At 43.4% G+C, this 25,197-nt stretch overlaps 1 protein-coding gene across 1 annotated transcript; it reads right to left on the bottom strand.

Moving 5' to 3' along the window:
* Nucleotides 1-3,364: 3,364 nt before the first annotated feature.
* LOC124121808 (beta-1,3-galactosyl-O-glycosyl-glycoprotein beta-1,6-N-acetylglucosaminyltransferase-like) lies at nucleotides 3,365-14,270 on the bottom strand. Its single transcript, XM_048398170.1, has 4 exons — nucleotides 14,142-14,270; nucleotides 9,072-9,962; nucleotides 5,743-5,969; nucleotides 3,365-3,687 (listed from the first exon to the last, which is right to left on the bottom strand). The coding sequence occupies exons 2-4, from the start codon at nucleotides 9,929-9,931 to the stop codon at nucleotides 3,377-3,379; spliced, it is 1,398 nt and encodes a 465-aa protein (XP_048254127.1). The 5' UTR covers nucleotides 9,932-9,962; nucleotides 14,142-14,270; the 3' UTR covers nucleotides 3,365-3,376.
* Nucleotides 14,271-25,197: the final 10,927 nt, after the last annotated feature.

Below are 25,197 nucleotides of genomic sequence, written 5' to 3'. Positions count from 1 at the left end.
AGGTATGACGCGTCTGGGGATCAAACCCCGGACCGTCGCTTTCCGGGCGGACGCTGTACCCATGGACCACAGAGGCGGTGTGTTAGGTAATTAACATTGGGTAGAATCTCAGATATTCCCCCTTTTCATGCATCTTTTTATGGCTGGGGATCGAACCCCGGACCTTCCGCTTTCCGGGCAGACGATGTACCCACTGGACCACGGAGGCGGTGTGTTAGGTAATTAACATTGGGTAGAATCTCAGATATTCCCCCTTTTCACGCATCTTTTTATGGCTGGGGATCGAACCCCGGACCTTCCGCTTTCCGGGCAGACGATGTACCCACTGGACCACGGAGGCGGTGTGTTAGGTAATTAACATTGGGTAGAATCTCAGATATTCCCCCTTTTCATGCATCTTATTATGGCTGGGGATCGAACCCAGGACCTTCCGCTTTCCGGGCAGACGCTGTACCCACTGGACCACGGAGGCGGTGTGTTAGGTTATTAACATTGGGTAGAATCTCAGATATTCCCCCTTTTCACGCATCTTTTTATGACGTTTCCAAATCCAACCCCGGACCTTCCGCGTTCCGGGCAGACGCTGTACCCACTGGACCACGGAGGCGGTGTGTTAGGTAATTAACATTGGGTAGAATCTCAGATATTCCCCCTTTTCACGCATCTTTTTATAACGTTTCCAAATCCAACTACAAAGGTGTTTAAACGCTTGAACTCAATCCTTTTAAAAAATATTTGGGGAGGGAAGCGTGATTATGTTACGATTATCGAAAGGTGATTTGAAAAAGGCCAGGTGTAATATTATTTGGTAAATATATGAAAGTTAAATGAATAAAATCTGAGTCTGTAAATAATCGAGCCCTGCCAGGGCCTCACTCCACGAAGCGATCTTAATCCATAATCTAGCATACACTGTAAAACACGTGTTTAGATCCTAAACCTAAACCTAAACATTTTATTTGTCCCTAACTTTAAAAACAATTGACGCGTTTAAAACTAAACATGCAGTTACGATCTGAACATGTTCAGGGTCAAAATGTGTGAAAGACCCATATACCTCCCGTCATTATTAAATTTGTTGTCCGGTGCCATATGCGCCATGAAGTAACTGTAAATATGATTTGCACATCTAAATTCAAGATTAATTTTACAATTTATCCATATTTGACGTAATGCCCAATAATATACACATTATGTTGTTTTGTTGTTTAACGCCGCACTCTGCAATATTCCAGCTAGACGGCGGTCTGTAAATAATCAAATATGGACCAGACTATCCAGCAGGACTAAGGACCAGAAGACGAATAAGACGTCCACTCCTCTCACGCCAAAACACGCTGGACCGTTTAGCCTGGTGTCAGGCTCGAGAACATACTGGAACTTGAGGCCATACATTGAGACTCTGCCTTGGCCTTCTCGAAGCCCAGACCTGAATCTAATCGAGCATCTATGGGATCGGATATTGACTTACACTGTTGATCATTTAACTGTGACATGGCTACAAGGTTACTAAGACACGTACGTGTTGATCTGTCCATCTGATTCCTGACAGTTTCCATACTCATATTTTTCCCCTATTATAGTCCTTCTAGTCGCTGGCGATATAACGTTTTTTTCTTTGCAAATGCTCGTTTTCGTATTATTCATAAAAGTAACATCTTATTTGATATAAAGAAACACTTTTGATTGCTTTAGTTACTAAGTTGGTTTTTTTCTTTGCAAATGCTCATTTTCGTATTATTCATAAAAGTAACATCTTATTTGATATAAAGAAACACTTTTGATTGCTTTAGTTACTAAGTTGGTTTTTTTCTTTGCAAATGCTCATTTTTGTATTATTCATAAAAGTAACATCTTATTTGATATAAAGAAACACTTTTGATTGCTTTAGTTACTAAGTTGCTTTTTTTCTTTGCAAATGCTCATTTTTGTATTATTCATAAAAGTAACATTTTTTTGATATGAAGAAACACCTTTGATTGCTTTAGTTACTAAGTTGCTTTTTTTCTTTGCAAATGCTCGTTTTTCGTATTATTCATAAAAGTAACATTTTATTTGATATAAAGTAACACTTATGATTGCTTTAGTTATTAAGTTGCTTTTTTTCTTTGCAAATGCTCATTTTTCGTATTATTCATAAAAGTAACATCTTATTTGATATAAAGGAACACTTATGATTGCTTTAGTTATTAAGTTGCTTTTTTTCTTTGCAAATGCTCATTTTTCGTATTATTCATAAAAGTAACATCTTATTTGATAAAGTAACACTTTTGATTGCTTTAGTTACTTCGTTGCTTTTTTCTTTGCAAATCCTCGTTTTCGTATTATTCATAAAAGTAACATCTTATTTGATATAAAGTAACACTTTTGATTGCTTTACTTTCGCTTTCCAGCTTCCTTTTGCCCATCTCTTTTCTGATTACGAAAAACATCTTGTTGTTAGCGGTACTCTTTACGCCGCTTTTAGCAATAGTAGTTATGCCCGTCGCTCCTCCCGGAGCATAGGCCGCCGACAACAGTCCACCAGAGTCCTCGGTCCTGGGCTGCCCTCTCTAGTGGTTTCCAGGTGTGTCCCATCTTCTTGCTGTCTGCCTCGAGGTCCTGTCGCCAGGTGTTTCTTGGCCGTTCTCTTTTTCGTTTTCCCTGGGGGTTCCATGACAGCGCCTGTCTGGTGATGTTACTGACTGGCTTCCTCAGGGTGTGCCCAATCCATCCCCATGTTCTGCGCCGGATCTCATCTTCGGTTGGTTGGTACGCTGCCACAGGTCTGAGTTGCTGATGGTGTTGGGCGTGGATCTGGAGGATTCTTCTCAGGCAGCTGTTGATGAAAGTCTGCACTTTCCTGGTGGTGGTCTTTGTTGTCCTCCATGTCTCGGCTTTTAGCAATATTCCAGCAATATCACGGTGGGGGACACCGGGAATGGGCTTCACACATTGTGCCCATGTCGGGATTCGAACCCGGGTCTTCAGCAAGACGAGCGAACGCTTTTAACCACTAGGCTATCCGACCGCCCCTAGGGTACTGAGGACCTGCTCTGTGCGGGAATAAGGGGCGGTGGGGTAGCCTAGTGGTCAAAGCGTTCACTCGTTACGACGAAGACCCGGGTTCGAGTCCCGACATGGGTACAACGTGTGAAGCCCATTTCTGGTCGCCGCAGTGATATTGCTGGAATATTGCTCAAAGCGGCGTAAAACCATACTCACTCATTCACTGTGCGGGAATAGGGAGGGATAGATGTTTAATCCACTCCCCTACTCCATCAAAATGCAGCGGTTACATTCTGTACGTATACGCTGCATGTGCGACTGAAACAGCATCGGAAGACAACACGTCACAACAACAGAGCAACAGAAGACCATCGTCTGTCAAACGACTTTATTCAATTTTATTCTTAACAAATTCCAGTGTTTTGTAATAGGACGCGTTGAAGGTGGACTCCCCGAGAAACTCGTCCCTGGTCTGGTTGTAGTTCCACTCCTCCAGACAATCCAGCGCCAGATGCTGGAAGTCCCAGTAGAACTTGTTAGCAAACAGGTGTGGCCGAGTGGTCAGCATGGGCAGATCTCCAGCTCCAAACACACACACGGAGTGAACAAGCTTGCCCGTGCAAGACCAGTTGCCGATCTTCTGTCCATACCAATTCTTAAACCTGGCTAGAAATGGATTTTTTGGATTGTCCGGCGGTCCTGAAATACACACACATTTGTCATATTTGTTTTGTTTGCTTGTTTGTTTGTTTGTTTGTTTGTTGTTTAACGCCACACGCATCAAAGTCCAGCTATATGACGGCGGTCTGTAAATAATCAAGTCTGGATCAGAGAATCCAGTGATTGACATCATGAGCATCGATCTACGCAATTGGGACGCGATGACATGCACAGTTGTTATAAAAACAGGGTGTTCCTAGTTTGTACTTACTTTTGTTGTGGGATTGAGTTGGTTTACGTCATACAATTTCAAAATGTCTCCAAAATGCCATCTTTTTCTACAATTTATAGTGAAGAGTTCAGTAGCGATGTTGTCTTCGGTTTGTGATTATTTTCAGTAAACCCCGCGTTTCACATCTGTTGATTGTTGGATAGTGATATTACGAGCGCTTTTCTCAATTTTAATGAGTTTGGCTCACAAACTATACGCAAAGATGCAATCTAAAATTAGACCTCTTATTCCGATTCGCCAATTCGATTATCAAAAGCGGAATAACCTTATCGTTATAAGCTCCAGGCACTGCTAGGTGGAGGTTATTGTTGAAAGTAGAATAGTCCTACCGTTATAAGGTCCTGTCACCGCTAACTGGGGGTATGAATGGGAGTAGCAAGCCCCACTGTTATAAGCACCTGGCACCACTAGGTGGGTGTTATGGCTGAGAATAGAATAGCCCTACCGTTATAAGCACCTGGCACCGCTAGGTGGGTGTTATGGCTGAGAGTAGAATAGCCCTACCGTTATAAGCACCTGGCACCGCTAGGTGGGTGTTATGGCTGAGAATAGAATAGCCCTACCGTTATAAGCTCCTGGCACCGCTAGGTGGGTGTTATGGCTGAGAGTAGAATAGCCCTGCCGTTATAAGCTCCTGGCACCGCTAGGTGGGTGTTATGGCTGAGAGTAGAATAGCCCTACCGTTATAAGCACCAGGCACCTCTAGGTGGGTGTTATGGCTGAAAGTAGAATAGCCCTACCGTTATAAGCACCAGGCACCGCAAGGTGGGTGTTATTGTTGAAAGTAGAATAGCCCTACCGTTATAAGCTCCTGGCACCGCTAGGTGGGTGTTATGGCTGAGAGTAGAATAGCCCTACCGTTATAAGCACCAGGCACCTCTAGGTGGGTGTTATGGCTGAAAGTAGAATAGCCCTACCGTTATAAGCACCAGGCACCTCTAGGTGGGAGTTCTGGCTGAGAGTAGAATAGCCCCACTGTTATAAGCTCCTGACACTGCTAGATGGGTGTTATGGCTGGAAGTAGAATAGCCCTACCGTTATAAGCTCCTGGCACCGCTAGGTGGGTGTTATGGCTGGGAGTAGAATAGCCCTACCGTTATAAGCACCAGGCACCGCAAGGTGGGTGTTATTGTTGAAAGTAGAATAGCCCTACCGTTATAAGCTCCTGGCACCGCTAGGTGGGAGTTCTGGCTGAGAGTAGAATAGCCCTACTGTTATAAGCTCCTGGCACCGCTAGGTGGGTGTTATGGCTGAGAGTAGAATAGCCCTACTGTTATAAGCTCCTGGCACCGCTAGGTGGGTGTTATGGCTGAGAGTAGAATAGCCCTACTGTTATAAGCACCAGGCACCTCTAGGTGGAGGTTATTGTTGAAAGTAGAATAGCCCTACTGTTATAAGCACGAGGCACCTCTAGGTGGGTGTTATGGCTGAGAGTAGAATAGCCCTACCGTTATAAGCACCTGGCACCGCTAGGTGGGTGTTATGGCTGAGAGTAGAATAGCCCTACCGTTATAAGCACCTGGCACCGCTAGGTGGGTGTTATGGCTGAGAGTAGAATAGCCCTACCGTTATAAGCACGAGGCACCTCTAGGTGGGTGTTATGGCTGAGAGTAGAAAAGCCCCACTGTTATAAGCTCCTGACACTGCTAGATGGGTGTTATGGCTGGGAGTAGAATAGCCCTACCGTTATAAGCTCCTGGCACCGCTAGGTGGAGGTTATGGCTGAGAGTAGGATAGCCCCACTGTTATAAGCTCCTGGCACTGCTAGGTGGGTGTTATGGCTGGGAGTAGAATAGCCCTACCGTTATAAGCTCCTGGCACCGCTAGGTGGGGGTTATGGTTGAGGGTGGAGAAGAACGTCTCATCTGGAACACTTGTCTTCTTCACCCACGCCAACAGATCCTGAGCTGTGGAGTTGTGTAGGATGTAGTCCACAAAACCCCGACTGGCAACGATATGGACGGATCCCTTCACAGCGGTGATGCTGTGAGGCGGTGGTCCTGCGTGCCTCCATCTGTGTTTATTCGCTCTAAAAGAAATAATTGAAATTGAAACAAAACTAACTTTCCAAAAACAAATGGATTGGCATCTTCCCGAGGCAAGGGAGTTTGATTGTAAAAGTCCAGTTTCCACCTTTGCCGAACTAGGCTACAATTATGGAGTTATAGTTTGGCTGGACTAAGGAGTCTATGCATACTCCAATCAAAATCGCGAAACGAAATCGACATCCGGTTCGTAAACAACATGGATTTCAACGTGCAGATTTCGGTCGACTGCAGGATTTGCAAAAGATGTGTACCGTCAACTAGGCGTCGACAGATATTTTCCAAATCTTTTAACGTTTTCAATCAAGGTGCTCACGTAATTTGATGCACTTCGCGAAGCAAGGCCCGTTTTATTATAATATATATATCTTGATCATCGATCAGACCGGGCATCGATTATTGACTGGGCATCGCCATTTTGTTTGAAGCAAAGCAGGTGATATGAGAGGTGGATTTTGATTGGTCAATAGGAGGGACATAGAAAGGACATAACTCGTAATAGCCAGTGGTGGCGCTCCGATCGAGCCCAGAAATTCCAGCCTAGTTCAGCAAGGTTGGAAAGTGGACTTTTAGAGTAAGTTAACTCCCTTGTCTCGGGAAGATAATAGATTGGGAGCATAGAATATCTTCCATGGTTGGCTGGTGATCTCTGCTGCAGGTCAGGTCTACTGGGGAGCTACCTGATATATGGTTGTCAATAAGGGCACCTGTCTGATCGGTAAAGTTTGTTGCAGGATATTTGGGATCTACCTAGAATCTGATGTGGTTGTCAATAAGGTCACCTACCACGCCTGATCAGTGAAGTTTTTTGCAGGATTTTTACGATCTACCTAGAATCTGGAAGTCAATTAGGGCACCTGCCATGGCTGATCGGTGAAGTTTGTTGCATGATATTTGGGAGCTACCTAGAATCTGGAAGTCAATTAGGGCACCTGCAATGGTTGATCGGTGAAGTTTGTTGCATGATATTTGGGAGCTACCTAGAATCTGGAAGTCAATTAGGGCACCTGCCATGGTTGATCGGTAAAGTTTGTTGCAGGATATTTGGGATCTACCTAGAATCTGATGTGGTTGTCAATAAGGTCACCTACCACGCCTGATCGGTGAAGTTTGTTGCAGGATTTTTACGATCTACCTAGAATCTGGAAGTCAAGTAGGGCACCTGCCATGGCTGATCGGTGAAGTTTGTTGCATGATATTTGGGAGCTACCTAGAATCTGGAAGTCAATTAGGGCACCTGCAATGGTTGATCGGTGAAGTTTGTTGCATGATATTTTGGAGCTACCTAGAATCTGGTAGTCAATTAGGGCACCTGCAATGGTTGATCGGTAAAGTTTGTTGCATGCTATTTGGGAGCTACCTAGAATCTGGTTGTCAATAAGGTCACCTGCCACGCCTGATCGGTGAAGTTTGTTGCAGGATTTTTACGATCTACCTAGAATCTGGAAGTCAAGTAGGGCACCTGCCATGGCTGATCGGTGAAGTTTGTTGCAGGATATTGGGGAGCTACCTAGAATCTGGAAGTCAATTAAGGCACCTGCCATGGCGGATCGGTGAAGTTTGTTGCATGATATTTGGGAGCTACCTAGAATCTGGTAGTCAATTAGGGCACCTGCAATGGTTGATCGGTGAAGTTTGTTGCATGATATTTGGGAGCTACCTAGAATCTGGAAGTCAACTAGGGCACCTGCCATGGCTGATCGGTAAAGTTTGTTGCATGATATTTGGGAGCTACCTAGAATCTGGTAGTCAATTAAGGCACCTGCAATGGTTGATCGGTGAAGTTTGTTGCATGCTATTTAGGAGCTACCTAGAATCTGGTAGTCAATTAGGGCACCTACCATGGCTGATCGGTAAAGTTTGTTGCATGCTATTTGGGAGCTACCTAGAATCTGGTAGTCAATTAGGGCACCTACCATGGCTGATCGGTGAAGTTTGTTGCATGATATTTGGGAGCTACCTAGAATCTGGTAGTCAATTAGGGCACCTACCATGGCTGATCGGTAAAGTTTGTTGCATGCTATTTGGGAGCTACCTAGAATCTGGTAGTCAATTAGGGCACCTACCATGGCTGATCGGTAAAGTTTGTTGCATGCTTTTTGGGAGCTACCTGGAATCTGGTAGTCAATTAGGGCACCTACCATGGCTGATCGGTAAAGTTTGTTGCATGCTATATGGGAGCTACCTAGAATCTGGTAGTCAATTAGGGCACCTACCATGGCTGATCGGTAAAGTTTGTTGCATGCTATTTGGGAGCTACCTAGAATCTGGTAGTCAATTAGGGCACCTACCATGGCTGATCGGTAAAGTTTGTTGCATGCTATTTGGGAGCTACCTAGAATCTGGTAGTCAATTAGGGCACCTACCATGGCTGATCGGTAAAGTTTGTTGCATGCTATTTGGGAGCTACCTAGAATCTGGTAGTCAATTAGGGCACCTACCATGGCTGATCGGTAAAGTTTGTTGCATGCTATTTGGGAGCTACCTGGAATCTGGTAGTCAATTAGGGCACCTACCATGGCTGATCGGTAAAGTTTGTTGCATGCTATTTGGGAGCTACCTAGAATCTGGTAGTCAATTAGGGCACCTGCCATGGCTGTTCGGTGAAGTTTGCTGCAGGATATTTGGGAGCTACCTAGAATCTGGTAGTCAATTAGGGCACCTGCAATGGTTGATCGGTGAAGTTTGTTGCAGGATATTTGGAAGCTTCTTGGTCGTCAATAAGGGCACCTGCCAAGATTGATGATTAATGTTTGCTGCAGGATATTTGGGATCTACCCAGAATTTGATGTGGTTGTCAATAAGGGCAACTGCCATGGCTAATTGGTAAAGTATGTTGCAGGCTATTTGGAAACTTCCTGGTCGTCAATGAGGGCACCTGCCAGGGTTGATAATTAGTGTGTGCTGCAGGATATTTTGGAGCTTTTCTATCTACTCCGCCAGTCCACTGCTGTAAAACATACCTCTATCCCTATGCCCAGCAATCGCCACCACAACACACAGCACTAGCGGTCATAAATGAATTCCATACGGAGGTATCTAAGCGTACATGTACTCACGATTCCCCTCCACGATGGTCATATTACCTTTTCACGGTACCCTCCAAATCGTTGGCTCCATTGTAGGCAGTCAGAATCTTCACCAACTGGGCGTTAGTCTTTAAGGGGAATTCCTGTCCAGTGAGATTAATGAAATATTTCCACTTGTAATGCCACAAATCTTCCATACAGATCAGCTCGGGTTCCAGAACTGTGTATTCTCCCCAACGGACGCTTACGGAACGTGAGGATAGAAATACATTGTCAAAGCACCTTGCCAATGACGTCATCGCCTTCCTGACTTCCGGTTTTGTCTTCGTGTCCACGTGGACGCAGTAGAAATTCTGTGGCCTGTAGATCGCCCGGAGAAGACGTTCAACCTGATTGGCATCTTTGAACATCAAAATACTGAAAGCGACTGGAAACTCCCGTTCCTCTTCACTTAAAGAGTCTGTTATGTATCCTCTCCTTAATTTGAAAGCATCACATTTTTCAGTGGCAACACTTATATTTAGAGGAGGTCCAACTGTGCTCATTTTGGCTTTGGAGATATTTTCTTGATCCCCATTTACAAGTAATTTACAGTCAGCTGTGCGAACCTGCCTCGGCACATAGCGAAAATATGCTTTTGTTGCTATGGAAGGTTGGACCAGTTTCTTTAACAACTGGTCATCGATTTGTATGGCAACTTCATGCTCCGTCTCTGTTAAAGACTTTGACAACACTCCGTGTAGATGTACTGACGTATTTGTGACGTCAATGGACTTTAGAGTAAAATGGCGTGGGCGTGTGAGGTCAACCCAGCGCGTGTTCACCACGAGGCCATGGTAGAAGTATGTGCTGCCGATTAACCCCAAGACAATGATTCCAGCGCCCATGTACACCAGTATTACGTTTCTGGATACCATTGTGTGTGCCTTGACAAGGATCCGTCGAGCTCTGAAATGAAGGATGAATGAGTTATGACTAACTGGAATGCTGTTCGAAGAGTGAGTGAGTGAGTGAGTGAGTGGTTCATTGAGTGAGTGAGTGGTTGAGTGGTTAAGTGGTTAAGTGGTTGAGTGAGTGGGTGGGTGATTTGGTGAGTGAGTGAGTGGTTGAGTGAGTGGGTGGGTGATTGGGTGAGTGAGTGAGTGGTCCATTGAGTGGTTGAGTGGTTAAGTGGTTGAGTGAGTGGGTGGGTGATTGGGTGAGTGAGTGTGTGTTTCATTGAGTGAGTGGTTTGGTGAGTGCGTGAGTGAGTGTTTCATTGAGTGAGTGAGTGAGTGAGTGAGTGAGTGACCCAGGTGTGGACCCGTGAAGATCCGGGGTAGAATAGGTCTTCAGCAACCCATACTTGCCGTAAAAGACGACTATGTTGTCGTGAAAGGCGACTAACGGGATCGGGTGGTCAGGCTCGCTGACATTGTTGATTCATGTCATATTCACAGACCATATTCAACACAATGCACACAAAAGTGCTATATGCATATGTATTCAATCAACAACTAGTTAAGTATACGTTTTAACGTGTTGAACAATGATTTTTAAAATATTGTTTTGTTTATTTGTTTAACTCCGCACTCAGCAATAGTCCAGCTATATAACGGCGGTCTGTAAATCATCGAGTCTGGACTAGACAATCCAGTGATGGAAATCACGAGCATCGATCCACGAAATTGGAATACGATGACATGCATCAACCAAGTCAGCGAGCCTGACCACCCGATCCCGTTAGTCGCCTGTAACGGTAAGCATGAGTTGCTGAAGAGGGAGGAAAACCCGAAGTGATGCAGGTCGCAGACGTTTACCACTTCGGTGAAACCCACGAGCACGGGTATGGTGCTGACAAAGCTACAAACATAATCGGTGGGGGGGAACCAGAATTCGAACCAACGATCACAGGAATCTGGCGTGCCCAAGGGAGGCAACTCTGCACAGCGGAATCAACAACAAAAATACAAACGTAGGCAGGTGCCTTTGCAGAAAATCGCCCAAAGGAAGTATATACATCCATTAAATCTCAATTGATATACGTACGCGCCCTGCTAAGTAGGTCAGTCCTTGATTATCTTGTTTGACCTAATGATAAAGGCTTGACAATTTAAGACACGCGTTTCTCTTATCAGGTAAATGAGAGCATAAACATTACCTTGTATCAGATCGTTTCTTAACCGAAATCCCCGCAATTTGTCGAGTAGAATAGCGTCCCTTGAACACAACAGGATCATATGATCGTGGGCTCGAATTCATTTAGCATCCTAATTATGATCATTGGTTTGTGAGCACAATACTCGAGCTCGTGGAATTCACACAAGTGGTAAACGTCTTAGCTGCGCATCACTTCGGGCTTTCCTCTGACATGTTAGAACTAAAACAAACTAAGCTAAACTCTTTCATTTAACGATGGCTAAAGACGGTAATTATCAATATAGTATACCCCCCTCTCCACGCCCCCCCTACAAAAAAAATACAATAACAAAAAAAACAAAAATAATAATAAAAAAAAATAATAAGGAAAGAGTTTATACTACTTTTCTTGAAAAAAAAAAAAAAAAAAAAAAAATAATAATAAGGAAATAGTTTATACTACTTTTCTTGAAACAAATGTATTTACTTGAAAGGACAAGTATGACAAGTTTCACAAGGCAAATGTCAAAGGTGTTTATGTGACGACTGGCCGAGGTTCACATACACCGACCGATACATTGCGTGATTCGACGGCGCTTTATCAATATCTGGTGGCACCACCACTCGCCTGTATCACAGCTGTGCATCGCCTGGTCGTGGATTAATAGACCGTTGAATCTTGTGGTACTGTCGCCCATTCATCCTGTAGTGGCTGCCGATGTTGATAAAGATCCTGTAGCGTCCGAGGTGGCGGTTGAGGTTGTCGTTGACGCCTATCAAGGTCGTCCGTTATTATTGTTCGTTTGGGTTTAAATCTGGTGATCTGGACGACCACGGACACTCGGTAACCATGGTCACCGGTGTCCATGGTAACATTTGAAGTAACAGACTTGTCATGACGTTGCTGGAATAATCCTACGATGTGTCTGTCTGTCTGTCTGTCTGTCTGTCTGTCCACACACACACACACACACACACACACACACACACACACACACACACACACACACACACACACACACACACACACACACACTCTCTCTCTTTCTCTCTCTCTCTCTCTCACACACACACACACACACAATTCAACAAGGAGAGAATTGCTGGATGGGTTTAAATAATGACATGGTGGTTAGACGCTGGCTTTGTGTGCTGGCGATTAGGTGCCTCACTCCGAGAGAATGGTTTGAATCCCGGATGGCTCATCCCCAAATGGTACTAGACTTTGTATTATACTTAGAAAGTGTTATCCCAAATATAACATGTGTTATAAATGACATGATGGTTTTACAACAATTTTCTAATGGTCTAAATTTCCTCATCGCGGAGTATTGAAAAATCTATTTTCATATTATGAATATTCCTCTGTCTAACGACAAGCATGTTCATTGTGGGCCTATTCCTCTGTCTTACGACAAGCATGTTCATCGTGGGCCTATTTCTCTGTCTTACAACAAGCATGTTCATCGTGGGCCTATTTCTCTGTCTTATGACAAGCATGTTCATTGTGGGCCTATTCCTCTGTCTTACAACAAGCATGTTCATCGTGGACCTATTTCTCTGTCTTACAACAAGCATGTTCATCGTGGGCCTATTTCTCTGTCTTACGACAAGCATGTTCATCGTGGGCCTATTTCTCTGTCTTATGACAAGCATGTTCATTGTGGGCCTATTCCTCTGTCTTACAACAAGCATGTTCATCGTGGACCTATTTCTCTGTCTTACAACAAGCATGTTGATCGTGGGCCTATTTCTCTGTCTTACGACAAGCATGTTCATCGTGGGCCTATTTCTCTGTCTTACAACAAGCATGTTGATTGTGGCCCTATTTCTCTTTCTCACGACAAGCATGTTGATCGTGGGCCTATTTCTCTGTCTAACGACAAGCATGTTCATCGTGGGCCTACTCCTCTGTCTTACAACATGTATGTACATCGTGGCCCTATTTCTCTGTCTTACGACAAGCATGTTCATCGTGGGCCTATTACTCTGTCTTACGACAAGCATGTTCATCGTGGGCCTATTCCCCTGTCTTAGGGCAAGCTTGTTCATTGTGGGCCTATTCCTCTGTTTTCCGACAAGCATGTTCATCGTGGGCCTATTCCCCTGTCTTACGACAAGCATGTTCATCGTGGGCCTATTTCTCTTTCTTACAACAAGCATGTTCATCGTGGGCCTATTCCTCTGTCTTACGACAAGCATGTTCATCGTGGGCCTACTCCTCTGTCTTACGACAAGCATATTGATCGTGGGCCTACTCCTCTGTCTTACGACAAGCATGTTGATCGTGGGCCTACTCCTCTGTCTTACGACAAGCATGTTGATCGTGGGCCTACTCCTCTGTCTTACGACAAGCATGTTGATCGTGGGCCTATTCCTCTGTCTTACGACAAGCATGTTCATCGTGGGCCTATTCCTCTGTCTTACGACAAGCATGTTCATCGTGGGCCTATTCCTCTGTCTTACGACAAGCATGTTCATCGTGAGCCTATTCCTCTGTCTTACGACAAGCATGTTCATCGTGGGCCTATTCCCCTGTCTTACAACAAGCATGTTCATCGTGGGCCTGTCAGTTTGATGTTGGGGAAAAGCCCAAAGAGATAAAAGACAAACACTTTGGTATGGTGCCGTCAAGCAATGACTACAATCAAGTCGAATTCGAACCAACAACGACCACAGGATTCTGGCACGCACAAGGGACGTAACTGTGTGCGGCGCCGTAGAGGACTGGATCATCCTTGAACACATGTAACGCATACGAGTACCAGCAATATCACCATGCCTCCACGTAATCTGTGAGACTCGTTAAAGTCAACAGTTCAACTAGAATGAGCGAGTGAGTTGGGTTTTACGCCGCTTTTATCAACATTCCCGCAATATCATGTCGGGAACACAACAGTAATGTGCTTCTCACAATAAAATAGAACCCGGGCCTTCGGCGTGACGTGCGAACACTTTACCACTAAGCTATCCCAGGGCCCGAATTGAAACAGATATTTTTCGACCTACCTTTGCAATGTCGATCAACAAACGTGTAAGATCCACCAGCACATATTAGGGGAAAATCTATATGTCCTCTCTCACGCCAGGACATGCAATCACCCCCACCCCAAACAACAACGCTTACTGTAGCAACCCAGGCAGGTGCGATAAGACTACAGGGACCGTATCAAGAAAGTTTCTGTTATTTTGGATAGATGTACCTTCAGTGAGTGCATTATTGTGTAAGCCATACATAGTGACCTTTTCCCTTTTGTTCTTGTAGGAGTGTCGCTTGTGAAATAGTGGAGTTTGGGTCGGTATAACATAGAAAAAAATCCGAAAAGATGTTGTCTTGTACTAATTCATTTTCTTATCTCACGAATGAGTCCGCCCTTGCAATCAATCAACTTATCTGAAAGGAAGAATGCTTATTTCAAAGCTTGTCTTGTTGGGTTTGAGCTCTACCTATGTTTACGAAAATAAATATCTAGAAAATTGTTGAAAGGCAATTTCAAAATAGCCTCAGAGGCCATTATTGCACAAATGAATTGAACCCAGTTTATCACCTGTGTATTATCTCATGACGCACCTCACAACACCGAAGGAAAGCATTCCACCGTCGCCAGGTTTTTCTTGTCATAGAGGATCTTCGTGAGTTGGATGGTGAGTATGATTTTATGCCGCTTTTAGCAATATTACAGCAATATCACGGCGGGGGGACACAAGAAATGGGCTTCGCACATTGCTGCCATTTGTGGAATCCAACACGGGCATTCGGTGTGACGATCGAACGCTTTAACCACTATGCTTCCCTACTGCCTATGGAGGATGATAGCATAAGTCAGTAGGATAGGGTTGTCACCTTGAGTGAGTGAGTGAGTATGGTTTTACGCCGTTTTTAGCAACATTCCAGCAATATCACGGGACACCTGAAATGGGCTTCACACATTGCACCCATGTGGGGAATCGAACCCGGGTCTTCGGCGTGACGAGCGAAGCTTTAACCACTAAGCTACCCCACCACCCCTTGTCGCTTTGAACGCTGTTTCAGACGTCCTTTGAACACTGTTCTGTCAAATAACCAATTCCCTTGCACTGATTTACCCACCTGAACTAGAAATAAAGGAGACCAGTGAGACCACCCCATCTGTTCCATGTTTAGATCTATGCATATAGATTCAGACTGACACAAAAAACTCTCCACAAGACTGAGTGACAAAAGGAGGACTTCAACTTTCCAAAAGTCAACTGTCTCTTTGCGATTTTCCGGCAGCTGCAGTCTTCTTGAATAAAATAATTATGCTTCAGACAGTTGAAAAAAAAGAACGTGCCTAACACAAAGATTACATTGCAGCCCACCCAGGGAACCAGGTTGATTTCGTTGTTGCAAAGTGTTTTTTCTTAAAATATTCAGGCTCATCGTGTTAAATTAAAAATATTTATCTGGTTTTGTAGTTATCTTTGAAAAATATCTCATCTCGATACAAAATCCGGTACAAAAAGGAAGGTTGTTGTACGAAGCAGTGGTTGTATTAATATTTGACATATGAGTGAGTGAGTGAGTTGGGTTTGACGCCGCTTTTAACAGTATTCCAGTTATATCGCGCCGTGTCAGCTTAATGTGGGAGGAAAGCCAGAAGTGATGCAGGTCACAGACGTTTACCACTTCGGTGAAACCCTCGAGCACGGGCATGGTGCTGACAAACCTACAGACATAATCGGGGTGAACCGGGATTCGAACCAACAATTATAGGTTTCTGGCGTGCCCAAGGGGTGCAACTCAGCACAGTGAATCGCGGCATTTTAGACGACTGGGCCACCCGTGCCCTACAAAAGAAGAGGAGTAGTTCAATTTCTAAAGGAAGTGCACCCCAACGTAACTCAGCAGACACTCCGCTGAGATTTACACAGGAAAGTGCGTACATAGATTGAAGTTTCAATGGCACCTTTAACCAATATGTAAGTCTGCATCGTTCTTCAGTCCTTGGTCCATTTTCTCGTAATCAATAGAAGTAAGTCTACTTTAAATATTCTGGAAATCAAATTCTGAAACAAGATTAAGGCCATGGACTGGTAGCTGTAGATGATGAAACATTTCAAGGACAGGGTTTTCCTATGGTTTTTGGAAACACAATGACCAGGATCGGACAATACTTATAACTTTATTTTGCTTGAAACGTTCAGAGTTTTAAAAATCCTGATCATTTAAAGTCTGTGTTTAGTGAAGGGAGACAACCATGCCATTTCTTCCTGGTCGACACAATCAGGAGTTTTTATTCCTACACCAAGGAAGAAACCACATGCCTTTTTCTGGATAGCGTTGATACAATCAAATCCACGTTCCCCCCAGATAGCTGATGCATATGGTAATATATGATGAACTATGTTGTTATACAAAGTATTGAAAACAGCATATGGCATACCACCGAGAAATTTAAAATATTTAATATTACACCGAGAGCCCTCACAGACGGTTGAGCCATGTCTTTCGCCGTGGTATTTATGAGTTGAAACAAACTCGAGATTGCAACCACTACGCATGGTTCACTCAAGTTGGATACCACAGCGTAAATCGATCATTTCATGAACCAAATCATTGATAGATAGAGACAATAGTGTGGGTGATAAGACACAGTCTTGTTTGACACCACTACCGGTAGGGAAATTATCGGTGTAGCTTCCATTTATAGAAATACTTGACTGGTTATTCCCATGCAATGATTAAACTGCATGATAAATATTTCAATTCATGAAAAGCCTGGTGAGTTTATATCAGAGGCAAATTCGGTTAACTCAATGTAACATGCAAAGGTTGGACGTTTCTGCAATTTCCTGTCATAAACAACTGAATATAATGTATAAATATGTTTTACGCTGCTACATTTCCTTCGGAAACTAAAATATCAGAATCAAGCCATTTAAGAAAACGGAGGTTCTGAATATCAGCATAAATTTTAGAAGGTGTCAATATCAGTAAAATACCACGGTATCCTAAAGGGTCAGTGAACTACCACAGTATTCTAAGGGGTCAGTGAAATAGCACGGTACCCTAAGGGGTCAGTGAAATACCACGGTATCCTGAGGTGTCAGTGAAATACCTCGGTATCCTAAGGGGCCAGTGAAATACCACAGTATCCTAAGGGGTCAGTGAAATACCTCGGTATCCTAAGGGGCCAGTGAAATACCTCGGTATCCTAAGGGGCCAGTGAAATACCACAGTATCCTAAGGGGCCAGTGAAATACCAAGTTATCCTAAGGTGTCAGTGAAATACCACGGTATCCTAAGGGGCCAGTGAAATACCACAGTATCCTAAGGGGTCAGTGAAATACCAGGGTATCCTAAGGGTATCCTAAGGGGCCAGTGAAATACCAGGGTATCCTAAGGGGTAAGTGAAATACCACGGTATCCTAAGGGGTCAGTGAAATACCAGGGTATCCTAAGGGGTCAGTGAAATAGCACGGTACCCTAAGGGGTCAGTGAAATACCACAGTATCCTAGGGGGTCAGTGAAATACCACGGTATCCTAAGGGGTCAGTGAAATACCACGGTATCCTAAGGTGTCAGTGAAATACCTCGGTATCCTAAGGGGCCAGTGAAATACCACAGTATCCTAAGGGGTCAGTGAAATACCTCGGTATCCTAAGGGGCCAGTGAAATACCTCGGTATCCTAAGGGGCCAGTGAAATACCACAGTATCCTAAGGGGCCAGTGAAATACCAAGTTATCCTAAGGTGTCAGTGAAATACCACAGTATCCTAAGGGGCCAGTGAAATACCACAGTATCCTAAGGGGTCAGTGAAATACCACGGTATCCTAAGGGGTCAGTGAAATACCAGGGTATCCTAAGGGGCCAGTGAAATACCAGGGTATCCTAAGGGGCCAGTGAAATACCAGGGTATCCTAAGGGGTCAGTGAAATACCACGGTATCCTAAGGAGTCAGTGAAATACCACGGTATCCTAAGGGGTCAGTGAAATACCAGGGTATCCTAAGGGGTCAGTGAAATACCACGGTATCCTAAGGGGTCAGTGAAATACCACGGTATCCTAAGGGGCCAGTGAAATACCAGGGTATCCTAAGGGGTCAGTGAAATACCACGGTATCCTAAGGTGTCAGTGAAATACCTCGTTATCCTAAGGGGTCCGTGGAATACCACAGTATCCTAAGGGGTCAGTGAAATACCACGGTTTCCTAAGGGTCAGGGAAATACCACGGTATCCTAAGGGGTCAGTGAAATACCACAGTATCCTAAGGGGTCATGTCGGTCAAATCCTGACTTTCTGGTACGGGAAATAACACTCTGTCTCCAAATTTGAGGACAAACGTCATTTTCAAAACAGCTATCTACACACAAAAAATGTAAGTGCTTCGGTTGGGATAAAATCTTAGCACAAACAGCGCGCTTAATGGAGTACATTACTTCAGACTGAGTGTATCTAAGGGAAGAGATTCAACCATACCATTGTCCGCGTCAGCAGTTATCTTCTTATAACGAGATCGACCAAATTACCCCCTGGGTCAACATTGTATAAAACACAACAGCCGTCTTCATAATGTTAAGGCCAATCTATTCAATAGCGTCGACTTCTCCAAATGCCTTTTCAGGCAGTAGTTATGTCTTACTTGAAGAAGCATGACGCTTTGGCGCTCTTTGAAACTCTAAACGTCTATTGGTAATTAAAAAAAATCGTTGCAACTCTAGAGCATTGGCAGCTATATTCGTGGTCAATATTACCGATTAAGTATTGGTGAGTCACTTATTTCTATAGGACGTGATGAAACGTGTGGTTTAAATTGTTGTACTCTATTAAAGATGTTTTGTGTGTATGTGGGTTGTTAGAACTGAGTTACTTTGGTAATGAATAAACGTCTCCAATGAATATAAGTAACTTGACTGTGTATTTGAAAACATATGTGTATATTGGGAAAGAATACAGATGAGAATCGACTGTGTTTGTCAGCTTGCAAAATGTTTCTGTGGGAAGGTGGTGAGAGCTAAGGTATTGATGTTGAACGGGACGTTTGGAATGAAGCAGTTCATGTTCATAGCATTCTTTTGTGATATTTGTGTAGCTCTGACAAGAGCTTTTGGTCTGGATACTGAAGAGAAAGGAGATGTCAACTGATGGAGCGTTTAGTGTTCCATGGTGGCGTCGCTCTCGTAGTCTTCAGAGGCGGCCTCGGTGTCGACAGCGACATAATATCTCAGCTCAGCTATTTTCTCGGCCTTTTCACAAGCATACTCGTAGTATGCATTGCGAACGCCTTCCACACTGGCCATTCGGAGTCGGAGGTTGTAACGGAATGAACGGTGGTTTTCTTGACGGGCCTTGTCATATCGATGCTGCAGTCCTTCAAGCTTGTCATTCAACAAGACAACTTGCTCACATGCTTTCTTGAAACGGCTCTCGGCCTCGTATAGTTCAGCGTAAAGCGCAAACTTTTCCATAATGTTAATAGGAGGATGATTTCAGAAAAACTGATGTCTAATCCAGGGGACAAGGCTGTTTTATACGCTTGTGATGACACGACCATCTGCATATCCGTGTCACAAGCGGCTTCAATTTTCATGTCGATTAAAATGTTTTGAGAAGCAATGATAACTCATGCCAGCTGCCCTGTCAGAATTGCTGTGTTTAAGAATAGCTGTGCGTGTTTAGGCTGTTCGTTGTAGATCTTGTGAGTGGTACTGATTGAGTCGGTTATTGTTTGTTCAAAGCTATTGTTGTGCTGATGGATAGGCAGACACTGTGGTCTCAGTGTCTACCATCAATCTGGAATGTGAGACAGTACATGGTAGAACCATCTTCTGTTTTTACAAGAAACACATTCCCTTTCCTGTGCGACAAGGAACATTGTGTCTTTTTATATGTATCTACATTGTAACTAAATCCAACAGTTTGGTCAAGATACAAAGACTCTACCTTGAAAAGCAACTAAATGCATACCATTAGATTCAGTCTGAAGAAGAATAGTGCTTCTATTTTCAATTCGAACGGTTGATAATGCTAAGGAAAACGCGTCAGTGTTCTTTCTGCACAGCTACATTTTACAAGTAATTTGTTTCAGGCAGATGAACCCTCCAACAGCAAAACAAACATGACTTTCCCAATTTTCATAGCTGCAAAAGACCGAAGCCAGAGTCCAAAAGAAACCGCCCTCTCCGTCTTCCTAACTTTAAGCCAAATCTATTCAACACTGACGACTTTTCCAAATGCCTTTTCAGGCAGTAGTTGTGTCTTACTTGAAGAAGCATTACGCTTTGGCGCTCTTTGAAACTCTAAACGTCTCTTGGTAATTTAAAAAAATCGTTGCAACTCTAGAGCATTGGCAGCTATATTCGTGGTCAATATTACCGATTTAGTATTGGTGAGTCACTTATTTCTATAGGACGTGATGAAACGTGTGGTTTAAATTGTTGTACTCTATTAAAGATGTTTTGTGTGTATGTGGGTTGTTAGAACTGAGTTACTTTGGTAATGAATAAACGTCTCCAATGAATATAAGTAACTTGACTGTGTATTTGAAAACATATGTGTATATTGGGAAAGAATACAGATGAGAATCGACTGTGTTTGTCAGCTTGCAAAATGTTTCTGTGGGAAGGTGGTGAGAGCTAAGGTATTGATGTTGAACGGGACGTTTGGAATGAAGCAGTTCATGTTCATAGCATTCTTTTGTGATATTTGTGTAGCTCTGACAAGAGCTTTTGGTCTGGATACTGAAGAGAAAGGAGATGTCAACTGATGGGGCGTTTAGTGTTCCATGGTGGCGTCGCTCTCGTAGTCTTCAGAGGCGGCCTCGGTGTCGACAGCGACATAATATCTCAGCTCAGCTATTTTCTCGGCCTTTTCACAAGCATACTCCTAGTATGCATTGCGAACGCCTTCCACACTGGCCATTCGGAGTCGGAGGTTGTAACGGAATGAACGGTGGTTTTCTTGACGGGCCTTGTCATATCGATGCTGCAGTCCTTCAAGCTTGTCATTCAACAAGACAACTTGCTCACATGCTTTCTTGAAACGGCTCTCGGCCTCGTACAGTTCAGCGTAATGAGCAAACTTTTCCATAATGTTGATAGGAGGATGATTTCAGAAAAACTGATGTCTAATCCAGGGGACAAGGCTGTTTTATACGCTTGTGATGACACGATCATCTGCATATCCGTGTCACAAGCGGCTTCAATTTGCATGTCGATTAAAATGTTTTGAGAAGCAATGATAACTCATGTCAGCTGACCTGTCAGAATTGCTGTGTTTAAGAATAGTTTTCGTGTTTAGGCTGTTCGTTGTAGATCTTGTGAGTGGTACTGATTGAGTCGGTTATTGTTTGTTCAAAGCTATTGTTGTGCTGATGGATAGGCAGACACTATGTTCTCAGTGTCTACCATCAATCTGGAATGTGAGACAGTACAAGGTAGAACCATCTCCTGTTTTTACAAGAAACACATTCCCTTTCCTGTGCGACAAGGAACATTGTGTCTTTTTATATGTATCTACATTGTAACTAAATCCAACAGTTTGGTCAAGATACCAAGACTCTACCTTGAAAACCCACTAAATGCATACCATTGGATTCAGTCTGAAGAAGAATAGTGCTTCTATTTTCAATTCGAACGGTTGATAATGTTAAGGAAAACGCGTCAGTGTTCTTTCTGCACAGCTACATTTTTACAAGTAAATTGTTTCAGGCAGATGAACCCTCCAACAGCAAAACAAACATGACTTTCCCAATTTTCATAGCTGCAAAAGACCGAAGGCCGAGTCCAAAAGAAACCGCCCTCTCCGTCTTCCTAACTTTAAGCCAAATCTATTCAACACTGACGACTTTTCCAAATGCCTTTTGAGGCAATAGTTGTGTCTTACTTGAAGAAGCGTGAAGCTTTGGCGCTCTTTGAAACTCTAAACGTCTCTTGGTAATTTAAAAAAAGTCGTTGCAACTCTAGAGCATTGGCAGCTATATTCGTGGTCAATATTACCGATTTAGTATTGGTGAGTCACTTATTTCTATAGGACGTGATGAAACGTGTGGTTTAAATTGTTTTACTCTATTAAAGATGTTTTGTGTGTACATGGGTTGTTAGAACTGTGTTACTTTGGTAATGAATAAACGTCCCCAATGAATATAAGTAACTTGTGTATTTGAAAACATCTGTGTATATTGGGAAAGAATACAGATGAGAATCGACTGTGTTGTCAGCTTGCAAAATGCTTCTGTGGGAAGGTGGTGAGAGCTAAGAGATTTGATGTTGAACGGGACGTTTGGAATGAAGCAGTTCATGTTCATAGCATTCTTTTGTGATATTTGTGTAGCTCTGACAAGAGCTTTTGGTCTGGATACTGAAGAGAAAGGAGATGTCAACTGATGGAGCGTTTAGTGTTCCATGGTGGCGTCGCTCTCGTAGTCTTCAGAGGCGGCCTCGGTGTCGACAGCGACATAATATCTCAGCTCAGCTATTTTCTCGGCCTTTTCACAAGCATACTCGTAGTATGCATTGCGAACGCCTTCCACACTGGCCATTCGGAGTCGGAGGTTGTAACGGAATGAACGGTGGTTTTCTTGACGGGCCTTGTCATATCGATGCTGCAGTCCTTCAAGCTTGTCATTCAACAAGACAACTTGCTCACATGCATTCGTGAAACGGCTCTCGGCCTCGTATAGTTCAGCGTAAAGAGCAAACTTTTCCATAATGTTGATAGGAGGATGATTTCAGAAAAACTGATGTCTAATCCAGGGGACAAGGCTGTTTTATACTCTTGTGATGACACGACCATCTGCATATCCGTGTCACAAGCGGCTTCAATTTGCATGTCGATTAAAATGTTTTGAGAAGCAATGATAACTCATACCAGCTGACCTGTCAGAATTGCTGTGTTTAAGAATAGTTGTTCGTGTTTAGGCTGTTCGTTGTAGATCTTGTGAGTGGTACTGATTGAGTCGGTTATTGTTTGTTCAAAGCTATTGTTGTGCTGATGGATAGGCAGACACTATGTTCTCAGTGTCTACCATCAATCTGGAATGTGAGACAGTACAAGGTAGAACCATCTCCTGTTTTTACAAGAAACACATTCCCTTTCCTGTGCGACAAGGAACATTGTGTCTTTTTATATGTATCTACATTGTAACTAAATCCAACAGTTTGGTCAAGATACCAAGACTCTACCTTGAAAACCCACTAAATGCATACCATTGGATTCAGTCTGAAGAAGAATAGTGCTTCTATTTTCAATTCGAACGGTTGATAATGTTAAGGAAAACGCGTCAGTGTTCTTTCTGCACAGCTACATTTTTACAAGTAAATTGTTTCAGGCAGATGAACCCTCCAACAGCAAAACAAACATGACTTTCCCAATTTTCATAGCTGCAAAAGACCGAAGGCCGAGTCCAAAAGAAACCGCCCTCTCCGTCTTCCTAACTTTAAGCCAAATCTATTCAACACTGACGACTTTTCCAAATGCCTTTTGAGGCAATAGTTGTGTCTTACTTGAAGAAGCGTGAAGCTTTGGCGCTCTTTGAAACTCTAAACGTCTCTTGGTAATTTAAAAAAAGTCGTTGCAACTCTAGAGCATTGGCAGCTATATTCGTGGTCAATATTACCGATTTAGTATTGGTGAGTCACTTATTTCTATAGGACGTGATGAAACGTGTGGTTTAAATTGTTTTACTCTATTAAAGATGTTTTGTGTGTACATGGGTTGTTAGAACTGTGTTACTTTGGTAATGAATAAACGTCCCCAATGAATATAAGTAACTTGTGTATTTGAAAACATCTGTGTATATTGGGAAAGAATACAGATGAGAATCGACTGTGTTGTCAGCTTGCAAAATGCTTCTGTGGGAAGGTGGTGAGAGCTAAGAGATTTGATGTTGAACGGGACGTTTGGAATGAAGCAGTTCATGTTCATAGCATTCTTTTGTGATATTTGTGTAGCTCTGACAAGAGCTTTTGGTCTGGATACTGAAGAGAAAGGAGATGTCAACTGATGGAGCGTTTAGTGTTCCATGGTGGCGTCGCTCTCGTAGTCTTCAGAGGCGGCCTCGGTGTCGACAGCGACATAATATCTCAGCTCAGCTATTTTCTCGGCCTTTTCACAAGCATACTCGTAGTATGCATTGCGAACGCCTTCCACACTGGCCATTCGGAGTCGGAGGTTGTAACGGAATGAACGGTGGTTTTCTTGACGGGCCTTGTCATATCGATGCTGCAGTCCTTCAAGCTTGTCATTCAACAAGACAACTTGCTCACATGCATTCGTGAAACGGCTCTCGGCCTCGTATAGTTCAGCGTAAAGAGCAAACTTTTCCATAATGTTGATAGGAGGATGATTTCAGAAAAACTGATGTCTAATCCAGGGGACAAGGCTGTTTTATACTCTTGTGATGACACGACCATCTGCATATCCGTGTCACAAGCGGCTTCAATTTGCATGTCGATTAAAATGTTTTGAGAAGCAATGATAACTCATACCAGCTGACCTGTCAGAATTGCTGTGTTTAAGAATAGTTGTTCGTGTTTAGGCTGTTCGTTGTAGATCTTGTGAGTGGTACTGATTGAGTCGGTTATTGTTTGTTCAAAGCTATTGTTGTGCTGATGGATAGGCAGACACTATGTTCTCAGTGTCTACCATCAATCTGGAATGTGAGACAGTACAAGGTGGAATCATCTTCTGTTTTTACAAGAAACACATTCCCTTTCCTGTGCGACAAGGAACATTGTGTCTTTTTATATTTATCTACATTGTTACTAAATCCAACAGTTTGGTCAAGATACAAAGACTCTACCTTGAAAAGCAACTAAATGCATACCATTGGATTCAGCCTGAAGAAGAATAGTGCTTCTATTTTCAATTCGAACGGTTGATAATGCTAAGGAAAACGCGTCTGTGTTCTTTCTGCACAGCTACAGTTTTACAAGTAATTTGTTTCAGGCAGATGATCCCTCTAACAGCAAAACAAACATGACTTTCCCTATTTTCAAAGCTGCAAAAGACCGAAGCCAGAGTCCAAAAGAAACCGCCCTCTCCGTCTTCCTAATGTTAAGCCAAATCTATTCAACACTGACGACTTTTCCAAATGCCTTTTC

This window comes from Haliotis rufescens, unplaced genomic scaffold (genome assembly GCF_023055435.1).
Source record: "Haliotis rufescens isolate VD_foot unplaced genomic scaffold, xgHalRufe1.0.p SCAF_18, whole genome shotgun sequence".
Taxonomy (NCBI): domain Eukaryota; kingdom Metazoa; phylum Mollusca; class Gastropoda; order Lepetellida; family Haliotidae; genus Haliotis; species Haliotis rufescens.
The sequence above is the reverse complement of the archived record's forward strand: the minus strand, read 5'-3'. Positions and strand labels throughout refer to the sequence as shown.

What these genes read in the sequence shown, in the direction of transcription:
- LOC124121808 (XM_048398170.1), bottom strand. Translation starts at nt 9,931, where the DNA reads ATGGTATCCAGAAACGTAATACTGGTGTACATGGGCGCTGGAATCATT. An exon ending in TTGGAGGGTACCGTGAAAAG is followed by an intron (nt 5,970 to 9,071) that starts GTAATATGACCA and finishes TATTTCTTTTAG; the next exon opens with AGCGAATAAACACAGATGGA. An exon ending in GGTGCCAGGAGCTTATAACG is followed by an intron (nt 3,688 to 5,742) that starts GTAGGGCTATTC and finishes TGTGTATTTCAG; the next exon opens with GACCGCCGGACAATCCAAAA.